Here is a 21,760-nt window from a genome sequence, read left to right as displayed (position 1 = left end):
TAGACTATATACTAGCATGCGTGTGTATATATATTATATGTATAATATATACTAGTGTGCATATGTACATATATATACACACACACTAGGATCCTCCAAAGTGGGAGGAGGCCAGGAGTCTTTAAGAAATAGTTATAAGTGCAGAACACCTATCATCATTCTCATAATTGCAATAACTTTTGTATCTTTGCATCAGAGCATCTTTTTTCCCTTTAATTATGTGAACTTTGAATTATGTAAAAAGAGTAATGAATTACACAGTTAATCTGCTTTCCTACTCTGAAACAGAAAATAATTTAAAATTTTACTTTGTTACTGTTTCTTTCCTTTAATTAATAACAATCTTATGATGTGACTGAAACTATAGGAACCAGTTTAAGAAAGAAAATAAAACAACATGGTTCATCTAAATCATTTTCTAAAAGAAAATAGTAGTTCCTTGTTCTAGTTACTCACTTTTAGAGTCTTAGAAGTCGTCAACTTTGCATTACTCTTAGCACTTTTTTTTTTAAAGATAATTTAGCTTTTTTTGTTGTTGTTGACACAACTTCTCACTCTGTTGCCCAGGCTGGAGTGCAGTGGCGTGATATTGGCTCACTGCAACCTCTGCCTCCCGGGCTCAAGCAAAGCGATTCTCCCACCTCATCCTCCCAAGTACCTGGAACCACAGGTGTGCACCACCACGCCCAGCTAATTTTTGTATTTTCTGTAGAGACAGGGTTTCTCCGTGTTGCCCAGGCTGGTCTTGAATTGCCTGGGCTCGAACGATCCTCCCATGTCAGCCTCCCAAAATGCTGAAATTACAGGCATGAGCCACCATGCCTGGCCTAGAATTTGTAAAGAACTATGAAAGTTAACAATTGAAACAACATGTTTCTTGCCCAAGGACTGTATGTCTCTGAAGTATAAAGGGTGTTATACAGGTGATTATACTATTACTCATGCATTCATCTTGCCATATACACATCATATCTGTGGATCTTTAATAGGCTAAAATACGTAGAAATAACAGTATGTTTAGCACTTAGAGAAATCAATTCTTATGTCCCCTTTTTTCCTGATAGCGCTGTTTTCTCTGTAATTACCATGGGCTAGAAGAAGCAAGGCCAAAAATCCCAAATTATTTTTTTTTTCTTTTCTTTTCTTTTCTTTTTTTTTTTTTTTTTTGAGACAGAGTCTCACGCTGTCACCTAGGCTGGAGTGCAGTGGCATGATCTTGGCTCACTGCAGCCTCCACCTCCCAGGCTCAAGTGATCCTCCTGCCTCAGCCTCCTGAGTAGCTCAGAGGTGTGTACCACCACACCCAGCTAATCTTTATTTTTTTATTTTTTTGTAGAGCTAGGGTCTCCCTATGTTGCCCAGGCTCCAGATCTTTAAAAGTTAAAATCACCTTAACAATAGTGAAAACCTCTTCAAATATACTCCATGGCTTCATTCAGCACACAGTTATTGCCTGAAACATGCTGGGTGCCAGCCTTACTCATCCTTTACAGAAAGAACTGTGGGTTTGGGCACTCCACTCTGCGCACACAGACGGTAACTCGAGCCAGCAGGGCATGTTTGTCAGCTTTCCTCTGACTTCACCACCTGCTGTTTCCTACACCGTGGTTTCTAATAGCCTGAAGCTACTTTACTCACACTGCCTCGTATTTGAAGTAGTGTATCCTGTAAAGCAGATTAATTGTAAAATATGTAAATACCATGTAATAGGAATCTAACATTTCTGAAAATACAATGTCACATCAGTGAGGACCTCATTACAATTTTTTTTAACGTTAAACAAACCAGCCTAATATTTTTGAAACTGGATTTTCTTGCAACACAAGGTGCAGAGAAGCAGCTCGCTCTCATCCTAAAGTAAGGGAACGTTGTGAAATGTTATGATAAGGAAATGTTGCAGGTGATCTGTATCTTGATGAGAAAGTGTTGCTCTTTTTCGGTAACATATTTGGGCTTCACCTATAATCCTAGGCCTGTTGAAACCTTTTCCTCCAATTGGCTAGTTAACCACCAGCTTGATGAGATGCGTAGAGTTTAGATATGCTGTAAGAATAAAGCATGTCATTAAACATATATTTTGCCTTGCTTTCAAACCTTTGCTTTCCTGGTGGAGGTTAAAGGGGAATGGGTAAGTGTTGCCTAACTGTCAGGAAGTCTGCATCTTATTCAATGTTTTGTCCTTTTAAGTCACTTGAATTCTGTGTAAGTACACATATCTCTGGGTGTTGTTGTGGCAGTAAAAATGTGTTTGAGTCTGTGTAGTAGGTTGTGCTTAAAAAAAAAAAAGTAAGTCATAAGTCTTCTCAGTTTGTGTACTGGGTTTCTTTTTGCTAGATTCCTTTTAAGGACTAACTTGAATGCTCTGTGTTTGGCAAGGAATTGGGTCAAGTCTTCATCCCAGGCCATAGACAAAAAGGAGTTCCAAGTAGATTAAACATAAAAGATAACAATTCTGGAAAGCAAAAATTTTTAAGGAGACTATTGGAATAATTTTCTGGCTAAGAAAGGCCTTTTTAAGCTATAAAAACCAGAAGTCGTAAGAGGCAAAAATGGACAGTTGACAATATGCAAAAATTAAAATGTCTATATTTCAAAATATATGAGACCAAGGGTTACATAAAGGGTTACCCCTGTTACATAAAGATTCCAAACAGTTAACTTTGAAAGACACCCACAAGCCTTAAACAATTGGCAGAGGGTGGGAAGGGACATTCACAGATGAAGTAAAAAGTCAGTTATTTAAAAAATACATGAAAAGATGCTTAGCTTCTTGGGCGATCAGAAAAATGCAAGTTAGAAAACAAAATAGCATTGTTCCTCTATCAAATGAGCAAGTTTAAAAGTCTGGTAATATCCAGCTTTGTCAAGAGTATAGGACAGTGAATATAATATACATTGTTAGCATGGTTGTATAAATTGGTTAAGTGATTTGGAGGGCAATTTGGCAGTGCCTGTTTAGATTTAAAATTCTCATTCCCTCTGCCCCAGAAATTCTATTTTTCTGCTTCCTCTCATGCTTTTCCTTCCTCTTTTGGGCACATGCACAAATATGTGTGTACATGGATGTTCACTGCAGTGGTGTTGGTAAAAGGAAATGAACAGCCCAATGTCCATCAGTAAAGGGATGGTTTAAATAAATTATTATATAGCTAAAAATAATGAAGATTAAAACTTATATAGATCACATATACATATAAGATTTCCATCAAAAAAGCAGAATATGTGCAGCATAATTGCATTTGGTTAGAAATAAAACTATATATGTATTCATGTGTTTATGTATAGTTAACAATTTTGAAATACATATATCAAACTGTTAACAATGGTTACCACTGGGCAGTAAAGAAGGGGCTTTCATGTTGAATTTTATAGACTTCTATGTTATTTTCATTTTTATAAATGTATTTAATTTATAATTTTTAATAAAACTAAAAATAAATTAAGGACAAGTATAACAGAGAATATCTACCCAGGACTGTAATAGTGTTTATTTTATCTCAGACCTCCTAAATATGTAATGAAATGTAGAATGTACTACTAGGCATAATTAGTTGGCTTGCGGAAGAGACAGCAATGTTTCAGTTTTGTACTACAAAATGCATTGTGATACTCCAGGTGCCATTCAACTGTGTTATCATTGTGAGGATAACAATCAATGCAAAAAGATAGATATTGACATCTAATAGCAACAGGTTTGTATTTTTTTAATTTAATGAATTTTGCAGGTAACAAACAAGGAGCATGAAACATGTAGTACAACATTACTGTCAGTCTCTCTAGGTTGAAAAATCCAGGGTTCACTTTTACTTTTGTGGGCATAGTCATCATCAGATTCTCAGATTCCTCAAACATCTTTGGGACATAGGTTACTATAATATGTTCAATTTTTAGAAGTCTACCAATGTGACAGTGTTTTCTTTTTCAATGCAGGCAGTCTTAGCCTTAAAAATAATTTGCTTGTAGAAAAACTTAGCCCGGTTTTATCCAAAACTATAATTTTTCATGGTTAACAAAAATTTAATGTGATACCTTGTATATAGCACTATTATCAGTGCTGTTGATAATAGAAAATTATCAAGTCTACCATTCATATGGTTAAAATCTTTTTAGAAAAATCTAGAGGAACACATGAAAAGGCCAATATTTGATGAAGCTCTCAGTAAATATTCACTAACTCTGCTAGGAATTTAGAGGAGGAGAGGAATCCGTGTGAAGTGATGTGCTCCGCGAAGACTGAATGCCTTCCGATTGAGTTTGACCTTGATGGCTAAGGCTTAGATGCTTAGAAAATATATGGCCTCTCTTGATCTGGAAGTCTCAATTCTTGGAGGGTGAATTAAATCAAGTTTGACATCCGTCACATATTAGTAGAACATAAGAAACGAGAAGACCTATGCTCACTGCTGTTTTGTTGAAGTTTATCTGGAGAACACAGGCTGGGTGTCTAAATCAGTACAGTCTTTTGGCTTTCATGGGCCACATTGCAAGAATTGTCTTAGGCCACACATGAAATACACTAACAGTAACAATAGCTGATGAACTTTAAAAAAATCGCAAAAATATCTCATAATGTTTTAAGAAAGTTGATGAATTTGTGTTAGGCTGCATTAAAAGCTGTCCTGGGCCACATGCAGCCTGTGGGCTGTGGGTTGGACAAGCTTGGTTTAAATGCTATACTTGGACTGGTGCAGGCCTGAATGCATCCAGATTGCTGAGGGAGCTTCCAAAAAATAACCATGCCAGGGCTCATTCCCAGAGATTCTGGGAACGTTACTGCATATACAGCATTCAAAAGTCGGACCAGGTGGTTCTGTTAGGGAGTCAATTTCAGGAACCACTGATCTATCTTAATCTCTTGTTCATGTCAGGACTAATCCTAAAGCATTTCTAGAAAATATCCTCTTAAAAATACCCAAGGAAGAATGGACTTCTTTAGTAGTTATTAGTCATTAGCTAGTCAGTTCATTCTGGAAATTGTCTTAGTGTTACTCTTATACCAATTTTTAACTCATTGTTTTCCTTTTCTTCTCTTGACAGATATTTTTTAAAATGTAGCCAACAATACCTTTTTCCTCTACCTTCCATAGATTTCCGTAGATTAAACATCAGAATGCAGCTCATTTAGTAACAATTGGCCGTAATATCACTGCAGTTTTGAGGGACCAATATACACATGATTACAAGGTTGGCTCACATCTGGCCCAATCACTGCCTGTTTTGTAATAGTTTTATTGGAACACAGCCAGGCTCCTTCATTCACATATTGTGTGCTACAGTGGCAGATTTGAGTAGTTGCAACAGAGGCAAAATTTGCCAACCTCCAGGTTGGAGCTTTAGAAGGAGTTTTAAGGCCGGGTGCAGTGGCTCACACCTGTAATCCCAGCACTTTGGGAGGCCAAGGTGGGCGGAACCCGAGGTCAGGAGATTGAGACCATCCTGGCTAACACGGTGAAACCCCATCTCTACTTAAAAAAAGAAAAAAAAGCCGGGCGTGGTGGCAGGCACCTGTAGTCCCAGCTACTTGGGAGGCTGAGGCAGGAGAATGGCGTGAACCCAGGAGGCAGAGCTTGCAGGGAGCCGAGATCACGCCGCTGCACTCCAGCCTGGCAGCAGAGCGAGACTCCATCCAAAAAAAAAAAAAAAAAGAAATAATTTTAATATCCTCATCTAGGAATTTGGAGGAGAAATCTTATATTTCAAAACCGCCGAATCCATGAAAAATGTTTTGCTACCTGCACTCCTCAACACATCCCATGCAGCCACTGTCAGCTGGTCTGAATACACAGGCTAAACCTGTTTGCTACACTTGTTTATCGTGTTCTGTGAGGGAAAAAGGAATTTCTGCTTCCCTCCTTTGTGACAGGGTCAGAGATTTTAGAAATATTAATCTCATCTAATGAAGATGGCAGCCACTGAGCATATAAAAATTGAGAAAAGAGGTGTAATATTATCAGCCTTTGCCAAACGGACTTGAACCTGAAGTGGCTGCTTTGTATATTTGACTGTTGCATCAGTGAGCTACAATATGCAGTGTGTAATTACTAACATTTTGTAGACCAGCTCTGTAACATAGTCCCAGAAATGTGAGCAATATCTGGTGTTTGTACTTCACTTTAATGATGTTTCACTAGAATTACCCCCAAATACGTTGGGGTGTTACAGTGTGGCTGATAAATGAAATTGTATTGAGACCAAGATTGTTAATAATAACATCTCCCTTATAGTCCCCCAGTAGATAAATGTACATTGTGTAAAAAGTCCACGTTGGAATCAGTCATATTACAAAGCCATTTGTGTTCCTACTTCTTGGTCTGCCATAATCTTATGTTTTCCAGAATTGGATTGACATTTTGGGTAGTTTTCCAAATCCAGGAAGAAATGATTTTTATTTTCATATGTTGACCTTTCTAAGTGGTTAATTTAATTTGGGTGTTAAGAATCAATGTCTCTTGCATCCCCTGAACCTTAAACTGTAATAATTTATTAAAACTGATGTATACTTGTAAGAGTAAATTAAACTAATTGAGACTATTCTTTGGGGGGCTGTTGAGACCAGCAGATTTCTTTGCTTAAAGTGAAATGCTGATTTCACTGTTGTCCTTAGGGCTGGGAGAAGCTCTTGCTTATGGGGGGCTGATGTGGCCCCCCTCCTTCACTCCTAGGTATACACTGCACCAGCAGACTTTCTATCATATCTGGGGACAGGCTGGGTGCTATCAGTTTAGTGGAGGGGGAGGACATTTCCCCAGGGCTTCAGATCACATTTCAGATGTCCACCAAAAGTCTTTTTTTTTTTGGAGACAGGCTGGACTGCAGTGGTATGATTTTGGCTCACTGCAACCTCCACCTCCCGGGTTTAAGCAGTTGTCTGCCTCAGCCTCCCAAGTAGCTGGAATTACAGGCATGCGCCACCACGCCCAGCTAATTTTTGTATTTTTTGTAGAGACGGGGTTTTACCATGTTGCCTAGGCTGATCTGAAACTCCTGACCTCAAGTGATCCACCCACCTTGGCTTCCCAAAGTGCTGGGAATACAGGAGTGAGCCACTGCGCCTGGCCTAAAAGTCTTATTAACCAGTCAATACCCTGTGTTTCAAGGGAGTGACAATAGATCATGGGACATAATTAAGCAAAGCAGCTGACCTTTGAGGAGATCCAAAATGAGCAGACGAGTAGGAGTTCCCATCAATCGAGGGATCCACTTGAGCCCCTAAAGGATTGCTTATAACAAGAAGGTAAACCTAGAGAAACCTAGAGGGAGTGGGGGACCAGGCAGTTAGAGTAGGGAACTCCTGAACAGAGAAGGATATTGTTACCTAGAGTGAAGGTAAAGTCAAGACCAGGCTTTTAGAACGGGACAGAATCCCAAGGAAGAGAACTATAGCACAAAGTCAGAGCCAGACAGCAGGAGAGATAATGTAAAAAAAAAATCTGGCCTGGTGCAGTGGCTCACGCCTGTAATCCCAGAACTTCGGGAGGCCTAGGCGGGCAGATGACCTGAGGTCAGGAGTTCGAGACCAGCCTGGCCAACATGGTGAAACCCCGTCTCTACTAAAAATACAAAAATCAGCCGGGCGTGGTGGCGGGTGCCTGTAATCCCAGCTACTTGGGAGGCTGAGGCAGGAGAATTGCTTGAACCCAAGAGGCAGAGGTTGCAGTGAGCTGAGATTGTGCCACTGTACTCTAGCCTGGGTGACAAGAGTGAGATTCCATCTCAAAAAAAAAAAAAAAAAAAACTAACACTTTTAGTCTGCCAGGCATTGGTGTAAGTATTTGTTAGTCCTCACAGTGAGCATTATAATAAGACAGGTATTTTTATTATCCCCATTTTACAGACGAAAAAACTGAGGTGCCACGAGATTAAACTTGCCCAAAGTCAACCAGTTAATAGATTGTAGAACTAGCACTTAAATTGAGATGGTCTAACTGCAGAGCCCTGTTCTTGATCATTGCACTTCGCAGTCTTGACACTTAATTATTGTGTGTTTGGCTCACGCTCCTAACCCACTCCTGCCTGACATCATCTTTGGTCCTAGAACCAAGTTGGCTGGTCTTGACTATTGAGCCTACTGAGAAGTCTGGCAGCACCTGGCTATGTTTCCAGTATGGAGCAGCTGCAAAGTTATAGTGTGTCACCATATCACCAAAATGTAAACAAGGCAGGAAAGACATCTAGCCATTTGAGTTTAGCGTAAAAGAAGATCCAAATGGGGAAGAATTTATCTTAAATCCTCATCTAGAGAAACAGTTGGGGCTGCCCAGAAAAAGAACAGTAAGAACAAAACAATGACTGGAAAGTGGCTGGTGTGTTCATGTGGGTGTGAGTGCGAGCAGAAATGAAAGAGCTGTGAAGCCAAAAATTCAACCTTTGGAAGTGTTATTGCATTTTATGCAAGGGAATTCCTTTTTTGGTTGTTTGGAGAATTCTCAGCTTTAAAAATTGCTTTTATCTGTGATGATAAAGTTTCCCTAAAGTGGAGCAGCAATCAGGCATCCCCTACTTGCTGAATATTTTGTAAATAACAGGTAGAATTCAGTAGTAAGCCTTGCCTTGCATTCTGTTTTCTCCACCTCTACCCCAAGCATTTGTTAATTCAAATAAGCTAATAAGTAGTGAACCCTATTACTCACTCTCCACTGAGTACATGCAGATAGATATTTGGTTTCTTTAATGTAATCATTTTTTGCTTTATTTTTAATTCATTTTTACTGAATACTTGAATGGATTAGATAACTGGTATTTTTGTCAGATTTTTCCAAAATCATTGTTAAGACCCTACCTACTCATGTCTGATTTCTAAGAAGCAACTTTAATGTCCAGTGAAGTGTTTGATGTTTTACTCCTCAGGCAGCATAGGAGGGGGTAAAATAAGATATAAAGTTTCATAAAATAAGACCGTTATAAGAATTATAATAATGAAAATAAAATTGTTTTTGAGATGGAGTTTCACTCTTGTTGCCCAGGCTGGAGTGCAATGGCATGATCTCAGCTCACTGCAACCTCTGTCTCCTGGATTCAAGCAATTCGCTTGCCTCAGCCTCCCGAGTACCTGGGATTACAGGCATGCGCCACCATGCCCGGCTGATTTTGTATTTTTAGTAGAGATGGGGTTTCACCATGTTGGTCAGGCTGGTCTTGAACTCCTGACCTCTGGTAACCCGCCCGCCTCAGCCTCCCAAAGTGCTGGGATTATAGGCATGAGCCACCATGCCCGGCCCAAAAATAAATTTCCTAATAGCAAATGTGATTGTCCTCCAAAGTCATTCTCCTATTGCTCATAAAATAGTAGCGACAACTCGTAAAGAAAAGTAGAATCATTTTGGCCATTTTGGGTGATCCATTTGAGTCAGAATTAAAATGTAAACCTTAAAAGCCTTTGTGAAATTTTTAAATTAGTAAATTAATAAACAGCCTCTGTGACATTTTTAAACAGTATAATTCGGTATTTTCCTGTGCACTTTTGTGAATATGCAAGTTAAATGTATACGAAAGAAAACTACAGGACCTTAATAAAATTGATTATTGCTGTAAATAATCACTTCCTTAATTTTCTCATCATGTGTCTGTGGAGCTTTTAAATGCCTAAACACAGCAGCAGGCAGCTTTGCTTCCCGTGGAAACCGTTTAAGGCCATGGTTTTGAAAAAAATCTTCCTTGTCCCTATACTGAAATAAATACTACTTAGTTATTGGAGGTTTTAAGAGTACTGAATTTATATTGATTGCACCCTTTGCTTTCAACTTTAAGTAATAAACTCAAGTCAAATTATTTTTAATAATGACATGACTTTCTGATGAAGCCTGTCAAGTCACTTCCCAAATCATAATATTTAAATTCCATGCCTCAGGACTCCAGGCACTTTGTCTCAACTGCCATTATTAGGAAAGCATGGGGTAAGGCTTTTTAAAAAAGTACAGAGAATAAGAACTTGAATTATAGTGCATTTTTTTCAGCATTACTGCTTAGACTCTTTTCCCAGACACTTGGACTAAAATGAAGAAATTCCTATGCCATATGTCAATCTAAAGAGGGCAGAGGCTTGGGACTTCCCTGTAGTTGGGTGCTGGGTCTCTTCAGGGGTTGATTTAGTTCTACTTAAATTAAAGTTGTGACTTTTTCTACAGGTGGATGAAAGCCAAACTGGAGAACCCGGCTGGCTTGGAGGAGAATTAAAAGGAAAGACAGGGTGGTTCCCTGCAAACTATGCAGAGAAAATCCCAGAAAATGAGGTTCCCGCTCCAGTGAAAACAGTGACTGATTCGACATCTGCCCCTGCCCCCAAACTGGCCTTGCGTGAGACCCCTGCCCCTTTGGCAGTAACCTCTTCAGAGCCCTCCACGACCCCCAATAACTGGGCCGACTTCAGCTCCACGTACGTGTTGGTGGGCTCTTTCTGGTGATTTTTGAAATCCCAATTTGGTCATTTTTTCCCCCCTCTTAAGTATTTTCATAGTCTTGGATTGTCCTTCTGTGTGAGGGAGCTGGCTCATTTTCGATACTCCTTTCTCTGGCTGCCAAATTGGAGATTACAGTCCCTGAACTGGATTTAATGATGTCATTGCCCAACAGTGACTTACCATGGTACAAAATGAAGCCTGTTATCTTGTTTTGTTCAATAATGTATTTGTATCTATCATTCTTGTGGAAGAAATGGAGAAATACAGTTTCCTAATAATCTGTTTTGACATCCATGTCAGTCAGCAAATTTTCAGAGTCATTTCCTGCATGCAAATAGCACTTTTTTTTTTGCCAGGCAGAAGCAAAAATTGAATTCAGTCATGTGGTTCTGAATAAGATAGAAAGCTGTTTCCTTTAAAGCTTTCCACTTTCGTTAATCTTATACAAATGTAGAATAGAATGAAGAGTTGTTTGCACTTGGCCATGGTTAGTTCTGTGCCCTGGTTCATCAGGGCATTTTAAAAACTGTGTGTAAGCAGAGGTTTGAAATGATAGATGAAATTGTTGTTCAAACTTCCAGTTATAGGGCCATGACCGAGATGAGCAATTGTCTAAAAATATTTTATACTAGGATACAATTATGAGTGATTTGAATAAGAAGTGTTTAAAATTTGTTTTCAAGTCTAATCATCTTTCAGAAGAAACATATTGAAGGCAAGGAATCCAGATGTATTGCTGGAGAAGGATCAGATGGAACAAAGAGAGGGAAGAAAGAATAATTACCCAGGGCGGGAGGAAGTGGAGGGAAGGATGTAAGGAATAGCAAGTTTTTCATACTTTATTTTCACATAAAAGGCTGAAGGTGTTAAAGAAGGTCCCCCCATCTAATCTCTGCTGTAAGAAAAAAAAAAAGCCTTCCATTAGCTTGACTTCCAAGTTGAAACTTTGCCTTTCCTCTTTTGGTCTTGACTGAAAAGTTCTGGAGTTTTTAAAACTAAAGCTTAGGCTAAAATAGAAGACTAATGCCATATTTTCCAGGATTTGTTTTACTGGGGATCAAATCAGTATGCCTCTTCTTCATGAAATGTATGGTGTGCAATTCTCTTGCTGTAATTATAGGCACCTTATTTTCCAAATGAAAAATCAGGAATTATTTTGGTTTTCAGTTTTGTTTGTGTATCTTATAAAGATGTAAAAAGTAAATTGCCTTTAAATCTGCACTCACACAGATACATTTATCTAAAATTATTTATTATTATTATTATTTATTATTATTTTGAGATAGGGTCTCACTTCATCACCCAGGCTGGAGTGCAGTGGCACAACCATGGCTCACAGCAGCCTTGACCTCCTGGGCTCAAGTAATATTCCTGCCTCAGCCTCCCAAGTAGCTGGGCCTACAGGTGCATGCCACCATGCCCAGCTAATATTTAAGTTTTTTGTAGAGATGAGGTCTCACTATGTTGCCCAGGCTGGTCTTGAACTCCTGAACTCAAGTGATCCTCCAGCCTTGGCCTCCCAAAGCACTGAGATTAGGTCATGTCACCATGCCCAGCCTGTTTATCTAAAATTATTAAAATCACAAAACTAGAACTGTCCCTGGGACCCAGGACAATTGGTTGCTGTCAGGATGCCATTTGTAATTGCTGTGGCATCTAGGCATACAACCAGGTACTTACTATAGGATGCATGGGTCTGAGAAGTGGTGTTGAGAAGCTCCAGCTCCATAGGTGGCAGGTAGCTTCTTTTTTCTCATTTAACTATTGTTATTACAAATGATCATGTGAGGATGTTTCTCCAGTGCTTTACAGTTACAGAGTATTTCCCTGGCCCGTATTTCATGTGACCCTCACAACTAACCTTAAGTGGCACAGTATTGTTCCCATTTTATCACTGAGGAAATCAAGATTCAGACAAATGCTTTTTCCTCTCCTCCTTGCGCTTTTATTTATTTTTCTTTTTGAGACAGAGTCTTGCTCTGTCACCCAGGCTGGAGTGCAGTGGCGCGATCTCGGTGGCTCGCTGCCACCTCCACCTCCCAGGTTCAAGCAATTCTTGTGCCTCAGCCTACCAAGTAGCTGGGATTACAGATGCCCGCCACCACACCCAGCTAATGCGTTTTTGTTTTTTTTTTTTCTTTTTGAGACCGAGTCTCACTCTGTCATCCAGTCCAGAGTGCAGTGATGCGATCCTGGCTCACTGCAACCTCTGCCTCCCAGGTTCAAGCATTTCTCCTTCCTCAGCCTCTTTAGTAGCTTGAATTACAGGCGTGTGCCACTACACCCAGCTAATTTTTGTATCTGTAGTAGAGACGGGGTTTCACCGTGTTGGTCAGGCTGGTCTTAAACTCTTGACCTTAGGTGATCCGCCCACCTCGACCTCTGACAGTGCTGGGATAACAGGCATGAGCCACTGTACCCAGCCTCCTCATTCTTTAACTGTAGAAAGCCACATAAATATACTAGGTTTGTGTTGCACAGGCTCATCAGTTACCATCTTTTTTTTTTCTTTTCTCTTTCTTTTTTTTTTTTTTTTTTTTTTTGGTACTTTACTGTGGGTAAAAAGCTGGCATGTTAGGGAGTGCTTGCTATTCATGGTGTTGTGCTTTTCCCTCCAGGTGGCCCACCAGCACGAATGAGAAACCAGAAACGGATAACTGGGATGCATGGGCAGCCCAGCCCTCTCTCACCGTTCCAAGTGCCGGCCAGTTAAGGCAGAGATCCGCCTTTACTCCAGCCACAGCCACTGGCTCCTCCCCGTCTCCTGTGCTAGGCCAGGTAAAGGCAGCCAGTGAGAGTGTGAAGACTTAGCTTGCTATCTAGTGCCAACAACTTCAGCAAATGCTTTTTGGCAATGTCATCTAGAAGCAAGCCTTGTTATGCATGTCTTGGTTGGCTGGCAGTATGGGAATCCAGTGCAGGAGCCAGAAATCTGCTGTGAATAGTTGGGAGTTGGGGATGGGGGTGGGGCACAGTCAACTTCTCCTGCCTGGGTTGATGAAGGAAACTTCATTGCAGAAGTGGCATTTGAGCTGCATCTTGACCAGTGGGTAAGATCTTACTAGAAAATGGAGAGAGCCAGCATATCAGACAGAAAATGCTGGGAGAAAGGCTTCAAGGCAGACAAGCAGAATGTGTTTAAGGAAAATCATGCACCACTCCATTTGTCTAGACCACTGAGTTTTTACAGGAAAAGGTAGACCAATTAAAGGTTAATGGGAGGCTCTGAAATGCCCTGCTCGGAAATAATAAGTCTGAAAGGATAAAGGTGGTTATTCTGAATAGCTCTCTTTTGCTTGATACAATAATGATAAAATGCTGAAATTTCTATCAATAATCATGCCAAACAGCAAGTGCCCCTCTGGGAGGCACTGGAGGTTCCAGGATCGTTTCTGATCTGAGAACACCCAGATGGAACACAGGCTCTAGGCAGATCCATCTGGAGGAGTGGTGTGCAGGAAGATTAGAGTAGAGGGCCGGCAGGGCAGTGCCACCAGTCAGGGGGCTGTTACTGTCACCCAGCTGAGACCCAGGGCAGGCCCGGACCCAGCTGAGTTCATGTTCACCAAGTGGGGAGGAGCCGGTGGAAGCAGAAGAGATGTGCAGGTGGGAGAGACTGCAGAGAACAGTGAAGAGGTTGGAGTCACAATGCCTATGGGAGCCGAAGGAAAGGGAAGAGAGCTGGGATTGAGGAAAAGGGCCCACCTTAAAGGGGGAAAGGAGGAAGGCAGAAAATGCACAGTTAAAGGGAAGAGTTGGGTTTTAGTTGTGTTGAGTTGAAGGTGAATGTGGGACCCTGTCTAGCAGGCTGTTGGAACATAGATCTGGAGGGTGGAAGAGAGCACGAGACCGGGATTATAGATGGGAGCCATTCCCGTAGAGAACGTTATCGGATCTCAGGAAATGTGTGAGGTCGTCCAAGGAGAGAGAATACAGGGAGAAAATAGCAAATCCACAGGCATGTACGTGTCTGTTCTGTGGCCTGGAAGAAGAAGAGGAGCTACTCAGCAGGAAATGGTACTTTCCTTTGCATCTGTCCTAGCTCAGCATTTGGCACGTGTCACATGCTCAGTTAACAGTGACTCAGTGACGGGGTGAGGGGTTGTTCCAGAAAGTGCAGGTGGGGGAGGGAGTTTGCTTATGTTATTAAGTACTGTGGTCAGGGCAAAGAAGAGACCATTCATTGTGACAGGTAGAGCTTTGTAACCTGGGAAGGAGAAGGATGAAACTACACTGCAGGGGCGTAAAAGGAAATGAGCAGCAAGGAAGTGGAAAGATCTGCAAAAGGAAAGAGGAGGACCAGAGTGGAGGGGCCTCAGGAAAGCAAGAACCAGCCATGTTGCCAGTGGAGATGGGGATGGAAAAGTGAAGTGTCAGAGGATATAGTTGGTATAAGGCAGACAACATTAAAGGCACAGAAAAGACAGGAGTCTTTTTCTTCTGGGTGAGGAAGAGTGAAAAGAGACTGGAGAAGATAAAGCCAAGAAAAATGTTCAGCTTGGGCTGTATGATACTGTTTTCAGTGAGGAAGGAGCCCGGAGGGGCTGCGGAGTGTAGAAGAGGTTTGGGAGCAGGCAAATGAGGGAGCCAACAAAGAAGAATGAAGAATTGGGCCGGCACGGTGGCTCATGCCTGTTATCACAGCACTTTGGGAGGCAGGCAGATCACCTGAAATCAGGAGTTCATGACCAGCCTGGCCAACATGGTGAAACCTTATCTCTACTAAAAAAATTAATAAATGCAAAAATCAGCCAGGCGTGGTGGTGGGCTCCTGTAATCCCAGCTACTTGGGAGGCTGAGGCAGAAGTATCGGTTGAACCTGGGAAGCGGAGGTTGTGGTGAGCTGAGATTGCGCCACGGCACTTCAGCCTGGGCGACAGAGCAAGACTCGGTTCTCAAAAAAAAAAAAAAAAGAAGAAGAAGAATTGCCTGGCTTAATTTAACCTGAGTCTGTAATAGATCATTGCACATTGCCTCAGCTTTCTCTAGCAATGCTTCACAGCTTGGGACTAGGAATAATAATAGTTATATAGCTCACCACCGTTATTTCTATCATAGCAATACTGTGCATGGATCTTACTAAACTTCCTGCCCCCTCCCCACCTACACACATCTTACATTACCGTGGGATTGCTACACTTTAATAGCCTTTTGGAGAAAGTATCATTTCTACTTTACAGATGTGGAAATTGAGATTCAGAGAGATTAAACAGTTGCCAAAGCCAGAAAATTAGTAAGTGACAGACCTGGGATTCAAACCCAGAGTCCACGTCCAGCCCAGGCTGGGGTCATTAGGGCCCATCGATGTAGAAAGGTCGACACAGCAGACACGGGGAAGATTTCTCAGGGGGAGAGATTCTGAAATGCCAGTGAGGGCACAGTTGAAAGGCCGACCCTGGGGTCCATATGGAGAGAAGTCAATGAAGGGGCCGAGAGGATTAGACAGTGCAGAAGGGCTGTGGGATGAGGAGCTATGGAGGTGGCAGGTCCGCTGCAAGGGGGAAAATGCAAGGTCGAGCATATACAATCTGAGGGTTGTTCAAAATCCAGGGAAACCCCCTCAGCTCTGAGGGACTTGAAGGAGTGAATGTACAGCTAAGTGGAAGGAAATAGGATAGGGATGTTGTGGGTTTAAGAAGGTAAGAACCCATGAAGACCAGGAATTAGAGGTTATCAGCATAGATGCTGAAACTGTTTGACCTGTTGTAAATTCTCTCTGCTTATCAGACATAATCATATCTTAATGTCAGTATAATATAAATAACTTCCGAAGGCAAGTACAAATTGGTTCTGAAGTAACTCTCTCTAGGCATTGTCCTTTGTTCTTGCCCATTCATATATATGATTGAAACTTGGTGTTTCATTTTTTACTAAATGCTTTAAAATATTGTAATGGTTTAATGCTATAGCTTCTTAAAAGATAATAAATGCCTTACCCTGCCTTTCCAGCCTGACCTCCTCCTCCACCCCTCCATGAGACTAGGCCACATGCAGCCCCGGATTGTGCTTCTCTTCCCGGACCCCTTGCAGTGTTCCACCTCGAGGCCTTTGCCCATGCTGCGCCCTCGGCCTGGAGTGCCCTTCCTCCGAAGCCCTAGCTGTCAAAGTCCTTCTCATCCTTCAAGGCCCATCTCAGATGCTGCCCCCTCTGTGAAATTTACCCTGATGCTCCCAGGCAGAATTCATCCCTCTTTCCTCTTTATTCCTGCAGTGAATAGTAGGAACTCCTTTTCAGTATATTGCATTCCGCCAGGTGGTACACATGGTTGTTTTTATCTCTTTCTTCCCCATTACTTGTGAGTTACTTGCTAATAATACTGCCCATCTTTATAGTGTTTTATGGTTAATAAAGTGCTTTTCCCTAAATTATTTGGGGGAGGCAGAGACTGTTTTTTTCATTTTTGTAATCTCATGGGGCAGTGCATGTAGATGTACAATAAATGGTAATTACAATGAATTTACGCTCACCAAATCCCTGTTTTCTCTGAAAAGGAACTAAAACAAGCATAATCCAGATACGACCTATTTCCCTGGGTCCACCTAAACTAAAATGCCAGTTAATGATCTCATGATAGTTCATAAAATTTCTGCTCCAGTATTAATCCTCCACTAAAAACACCAGTCAAATTGGAAACGGGGAGGTATCCTGGGCAACTTGAGAGTGAAAATAGAACCAAAATTTAAAAGGCGCATAGATGCAACAGAATAATTGTGACCTCCTGGCTTGTTGAAAGAGAGAGTTATAGATGGTCAGACAGTGACTTTGTGAGGAGGCTGGCAGGCTTTCGCCTCCACTTTTGGAAATAAACAATTGTTGGGAAACAGTGAAGCATCCAGCCCTCCTGCTGTGCTGCCTCAGGGCGCTTTGTGGCCGTGTGTGCTTGTCTGGCCTGTGCTTGTTGGAGAAGTGCCATGTTCACGTCTGCCCTGATTGATAACAAACTGCAACGTAACGAGAGGTCCTTTATGTCATTCCACACAAGGGTGAAAAGGTGGAGGGGCTACAAGCTCAAGCCCTGTATCCTTGGAGAGCCAAAAAAGACAACCATTTAAATTTTAACAAAAATGATGTCATCACCGTCCTGGAACAGCAAGACATGTGGTGGTTTGGAGAAGTTCAAGGTCAGAAGGGTTGGTTCCCCAAGTCTTACGTCAAACTCATTTCAGGGCCCATAAGGAAATCTACCAGGTATTTTTGTATTTATCTGCTTGTATTTGATGAAAACAATATTAGGTGTTAAGTTACTGTTTGCACTAGTTAGGATTCACAGACAGGCGTTGCGGGATTAGTTTGTCTTCTAGATCTTTTAACTGCAAAAGTTAGAGTATAGAGAGTACCAAAAGGGAGCCTCTTACAGATAAGTGCATTCTTTCTTCCCTCGTGAAAACCTATGTGCCTTGTTTTTCATTGCCTTATGCAAGAAGGAGTTCAGCTCTGAGACCTGGAACTCTCTTAGAGTACATTAGTTGGAGATTATGACTCTCTTTATGCTTATCACCCAGTGCTGTACCAGATATGTTTGAATACTTAGAAACCCAAAGGATTTGGGGAAATGATCAGAGGACTTAATTGTCTTTTTCATTAGGGTCTTATAGCATGGAACCTAAGGTGTTAATTCCTCCAACCATATTAATGTTCAAAACAAACTGAGCTTTAAGAAGATGAATATAGCAAAAATATTCAATGAGCATCTCTCAGTCAGTCTTGCCTTGAAACAAACTAGTACATAAGCTATGTGTCCAGTATAGCAAAGTGCTGAAAAATAAGAATGTTGGCCGGGCGCGGTGGCTCAAGCCTGTAATCCCAGCACTTTGGGAGGCCGAGACGGGCGGATCACGAGGTCAGGAGATCGAGACCATCCTGGTTAACACGGTGAAACCCCGTCTCTACTAAAACATACAAAAAACTAGCCGGCGGAGGTGGCGGACGCCTGTAGTCCCAGCTACTCGGGAGGTGGAGGCAGGAGAATGGCGTGAACCCGGGAGGCGGAGCTTGCAGTGAGCTGAATCCGGCCACTGCACTCCAGCCTGGGTGACAGCGCGAGACTCCGTCTCAAAAAAAAAAAAAAGAAAAATAAGAATGCGAGCTTAGAGTCATGCGTCTGTATTACCTAATTATGTGTTTTTAAACTAGCTAAGTACAACTATTTCAGCTGTGAATTGTTTAAAGTTTTAAAAGTTAAGCAGTTTTAACAGAAAAATCAGTGTCAGTTGCACTATTTTCTTCGAAGATAAAAATTAAAATACTCTCTTCTTCCCTTACTGCAGCATGGAGTCTGGTTCTTCAGAGAGTCCTGCTAGTCTAAAGCGAGTAGCCTCTCCAGCAGCCAAGCCGGTCGTTTCGGGAGAAGGTGAGGGCCTGAGTTGTATTATGTTCTTCAGAAGGGTCAAGGACATTGCGTAAATGTTTGAAATGAGATTGAATTTCATCTTAAGATAGACTACATTTATGATCAGTATATTAAACTACAGTAAAATGAAAGTTTAGCTCTTTACAGAATCAGAGTACTTCATGGAAAATACTGTCAGACATATTAATCATCAAAAACTGAATTTTCTAATTATATTTTATTATGAGCCCATTGACTTTTACAAGAGACCCATTCAGTTCACTAAGAATCAAGTTTTCCAAGCATCTCTATACCTAAATTGTGGTCATTGCTTCATCTAACATAGTCTAGTCTTGTCTGACTTCATAGATAAGTATTTCATTTTTAAAAGTAACTACGCAGACCACTAGAGTTCTCACAGTAACATGAATGCCATCTGTACCATCCCAAATGAAACTGAAACTCAATTTATGTACTCCATGAAAACAACCAAACCAGACAATTTAGGACTAAAAAAAAAATCATTTTGAGTGTTTATTACACAAATAATTGCTTTCTTTCTCAATCTCCACTTGCTGACATAATCCTAAATATTATATGGATGCCAACCGAACGAAACCTGTGTAATTCAGAACCTCATGGTAAAAATCTCACATCTTTTTTACATTTGGTACAGCCATCATCACATCCTAACTGGAGAGTGCTCCCTGAGTTAGATGGGTTTTCTGTGTAGACGTCTGAGCAATGTTGTAGTTAACAGATGCCATAACTAACCAATTCTATAGTAATTCTTTATGGGTTCCTTGAATACATTACATGACAATAGAATGTTTTATTTAGTTTGTCTGCCATAATGAGATTGTTACATTCCTTAGAAACCTTGCCCAATGAAAAATAGAATTATTAAAACAGCTGTTCTAGGTGGAGACAGCAAGGATTAAGGTATAGTGGTATTTCAGACTCACAGTAACAATGTTCTTTTTTCAAGAGGATTTTTTAAAGTAAAAATTTTTTTTAGTTCGTAGCATAGCTATAAAACCTTATCATCACTAAACAATCCAGCATCTCCTTTTTGCTATTACCGTGAAAATGATTAACAGAGTTCCCTTTATACATTGTCATTATCTTAATGACTTTTTTATCCACTGTTAGGGTAACAAGGCAAAAAGCTCCTTTAAACACAGCACATGCAGTTTAGTAAAAAGCAAATTATGCACCTCACCAAAAAATAAGAAAGAAAAAAACTTTGGTGTGTTATATCCAGTCAAGGCTCACTGGAGGGCTGGAGTTTGTATCTTGACTCACCCATCGAGTAACAGTACTATTTTGTTTATGCCTTAGCTTCCTTGTCTGTAAATTGGCCGTGATAACTCCCCTTGAGGTAGGAAATTATTACAAGGATAGTGAGATAATATGCAGAAGGCCTTTAGAACAAAGCTCAGTAAATGTCTACTACTTTTATGTCGTTTTTGCTTCATTCCCTGGATTACTGGTAAAGCCACGTAAAGTATGAGCATCCTCATCCAATAGCAGTGTGGAGGAATGTTTGTTTATTTGTTTTTTTTGTTTTTTTTTTTTTGTTTTTTTTTTTTTTTGAGACGGAGTCTTGCTCTGTCACCCAGGCTGGAGTGCAGTGGCGCAATCTCGGCTCACTGCAAGCTCCGCCTCCCGGGTTCACGCCATTCTCCTGCCTCAGCCTCCCGAGTAGCTGGGACTACAGGCGCCCGCCACTGTGCCCGGCTAATTTTTTCTATTTTTAGTAGAGACGGGGTTTCACCATGGTGTCGATCTCCTGACCTTGTGATCTGCCCGCCTCGGCCTCCCAAAGTGCTGGGATTACAGGCGTGAGCCACCGCGCCTGGCCTTATTTGTTTTGAGACATGTACTGAGGCCTCAATAAATAGGTCACAAGTGAACCACGCATATACTTAAAATTGGGCAGCATGATGGATTTAAATTCTGATCTTAGTTTGTATTTATTACAGCCGTTTTGAAATGACTTAGTTATTAGAAATATTGGAAAGCTTGCTGGCTTTGTGAAGGGGTGGGAGGACATTAACCTTAGAAATTCTGAGAAAAGCTATTTTCGTTTATTAATGAGCCTCTTGTTAATACCACATTGAACATAATCAAATTTAAAGTAAACTGTAAACCAGATAAAATAGGTGATTGGCTTGGGTCACTTTTAAAATACTGGTTTGGGGATGGACAGTACCCTCTGTGAAATGTCTCCTGAGAAGGGGTAGCTGAAGAGGAGCCTCTGCCTATCCGTCATCACGTCTCTGGGTTTCATTGTCACCCTAAAGCCACTCTCAGATGCCTTTGTGCAAGGCAGGCAGGGCAAGGCCAGCCTCGGTCTTCCCAGTCTCCTTTATATTTTATACTGCAATACCAAGTTCAGCCAGAGTTCATGTTTCTGAAGTTTCTTAAGCATTTGGAAAGTTACTTCAAAATTTGGATCCATTTTAAAGAAAGTAACTTTGAAGCTGAGGAATCACTGGGGAAAGTATTGATGGCCAAGAATCCTGTCTTAAATGGCCAAATATGATCTAAAGAACAGTAACAGGGAGCAGAATGAAAAGGGAAGGGTGAGAGTATGGAGAAATCAGAAAAATGAGTCTGTTAATGAAGAAAGAATGAGCCTATTAAAGCCACCAAACTTTGATTTCCTTGTGTGGGAAATCGTTTTTCCAGTTTTCACTGTGGAGGTGTGTGTTACCAGCGCCTCAGGGCTAAAGACAGAGGGTCTTCTGTTTTCCCTGGGACGTTTGAATGACCTGTGTCTGCCATGGGGCCCAGTGCTCTCCACCAGCAATTGCTGCTGGCCTCGGCGCTGACAGGTCAACACTGGCGCTGAAGGAGGCCCTTGTTGCTCCAGGGGCTGCCCACGTGAGCACAAGGGTTAGAGGTTTTTGTGTTTTTGTCTGTTTGTTTTAGTTTTCATTAGTACCTCCTGCAGAGGCTCTGATAATTAACCGAAGGAGTTCTCCATACAAAAGTCCTGCCTCTTACTCAACACGAGGCTGGACATTA

General features: G+C 41.2%; 1 protein-coding gene across 9 annotated transcripts in view; it reads left to right on the top strand.

Moving 5' to 3' along the window:
• The window catches only part of ITSN1 (intersectin 1), a 254,134-nt gene that overhangs the window by 153,385 nt on the left and 78,989 nt on the right, over positions 1 to 21,760 (top strand). For 5 of the 9 annotated variants that reach the window (XM_050784631.1, XM_050784629.1, XM_050784633.1 and 2 more), the window contains exons 20-24: positions 2,114 to 2,128; positions 10,125 to 10,372; positions 13,016 to 13,175; positions 17,381 to 17,586; positions 18,666 to 18,748. In XM_050784631.1, the coding sequence (XP_050640588.1) occupies positions 2,114 to 2,128; positions 10,125 to 10,372; positions 13,016 to 13,175; positions 17,381 to 17,586; positions 18,666 to 18,748 (712 nt within the window). The remainder of the gene's footprint in view (positions 1 to 2,113; positions 2,129 to 10,124; positions 10,373 to 13,015; positions 13,176 to 17,380; positions 17,587 to 18,665; positions 18,749 to 21,760) is intronic. The other 4 variants (XM_050784632.1, XM_050784630.1, XM_050784638.1 and 1 more) reach the window with 1 other exon arrangement.

This window comes from Macaca thibetana, chromosome 3 (genome assembly GCF_024542745.1).
Source record: "Macaca thibetana thibetana isolate TM-01 chromosome 3, ASM2454274v1, whole genome shotgun sequence".
Classification (NCBI taxonomy): Eukaryota; Metazoa; Chordata; class Mammalia; order Primates; family Cercopithecidae; genus Macaca; species Macaca thibetana.
Note: the sequence above shows the minus strand (reverse complement) of the source record. Positions and strands in the feature narration are given on the sequence as shown.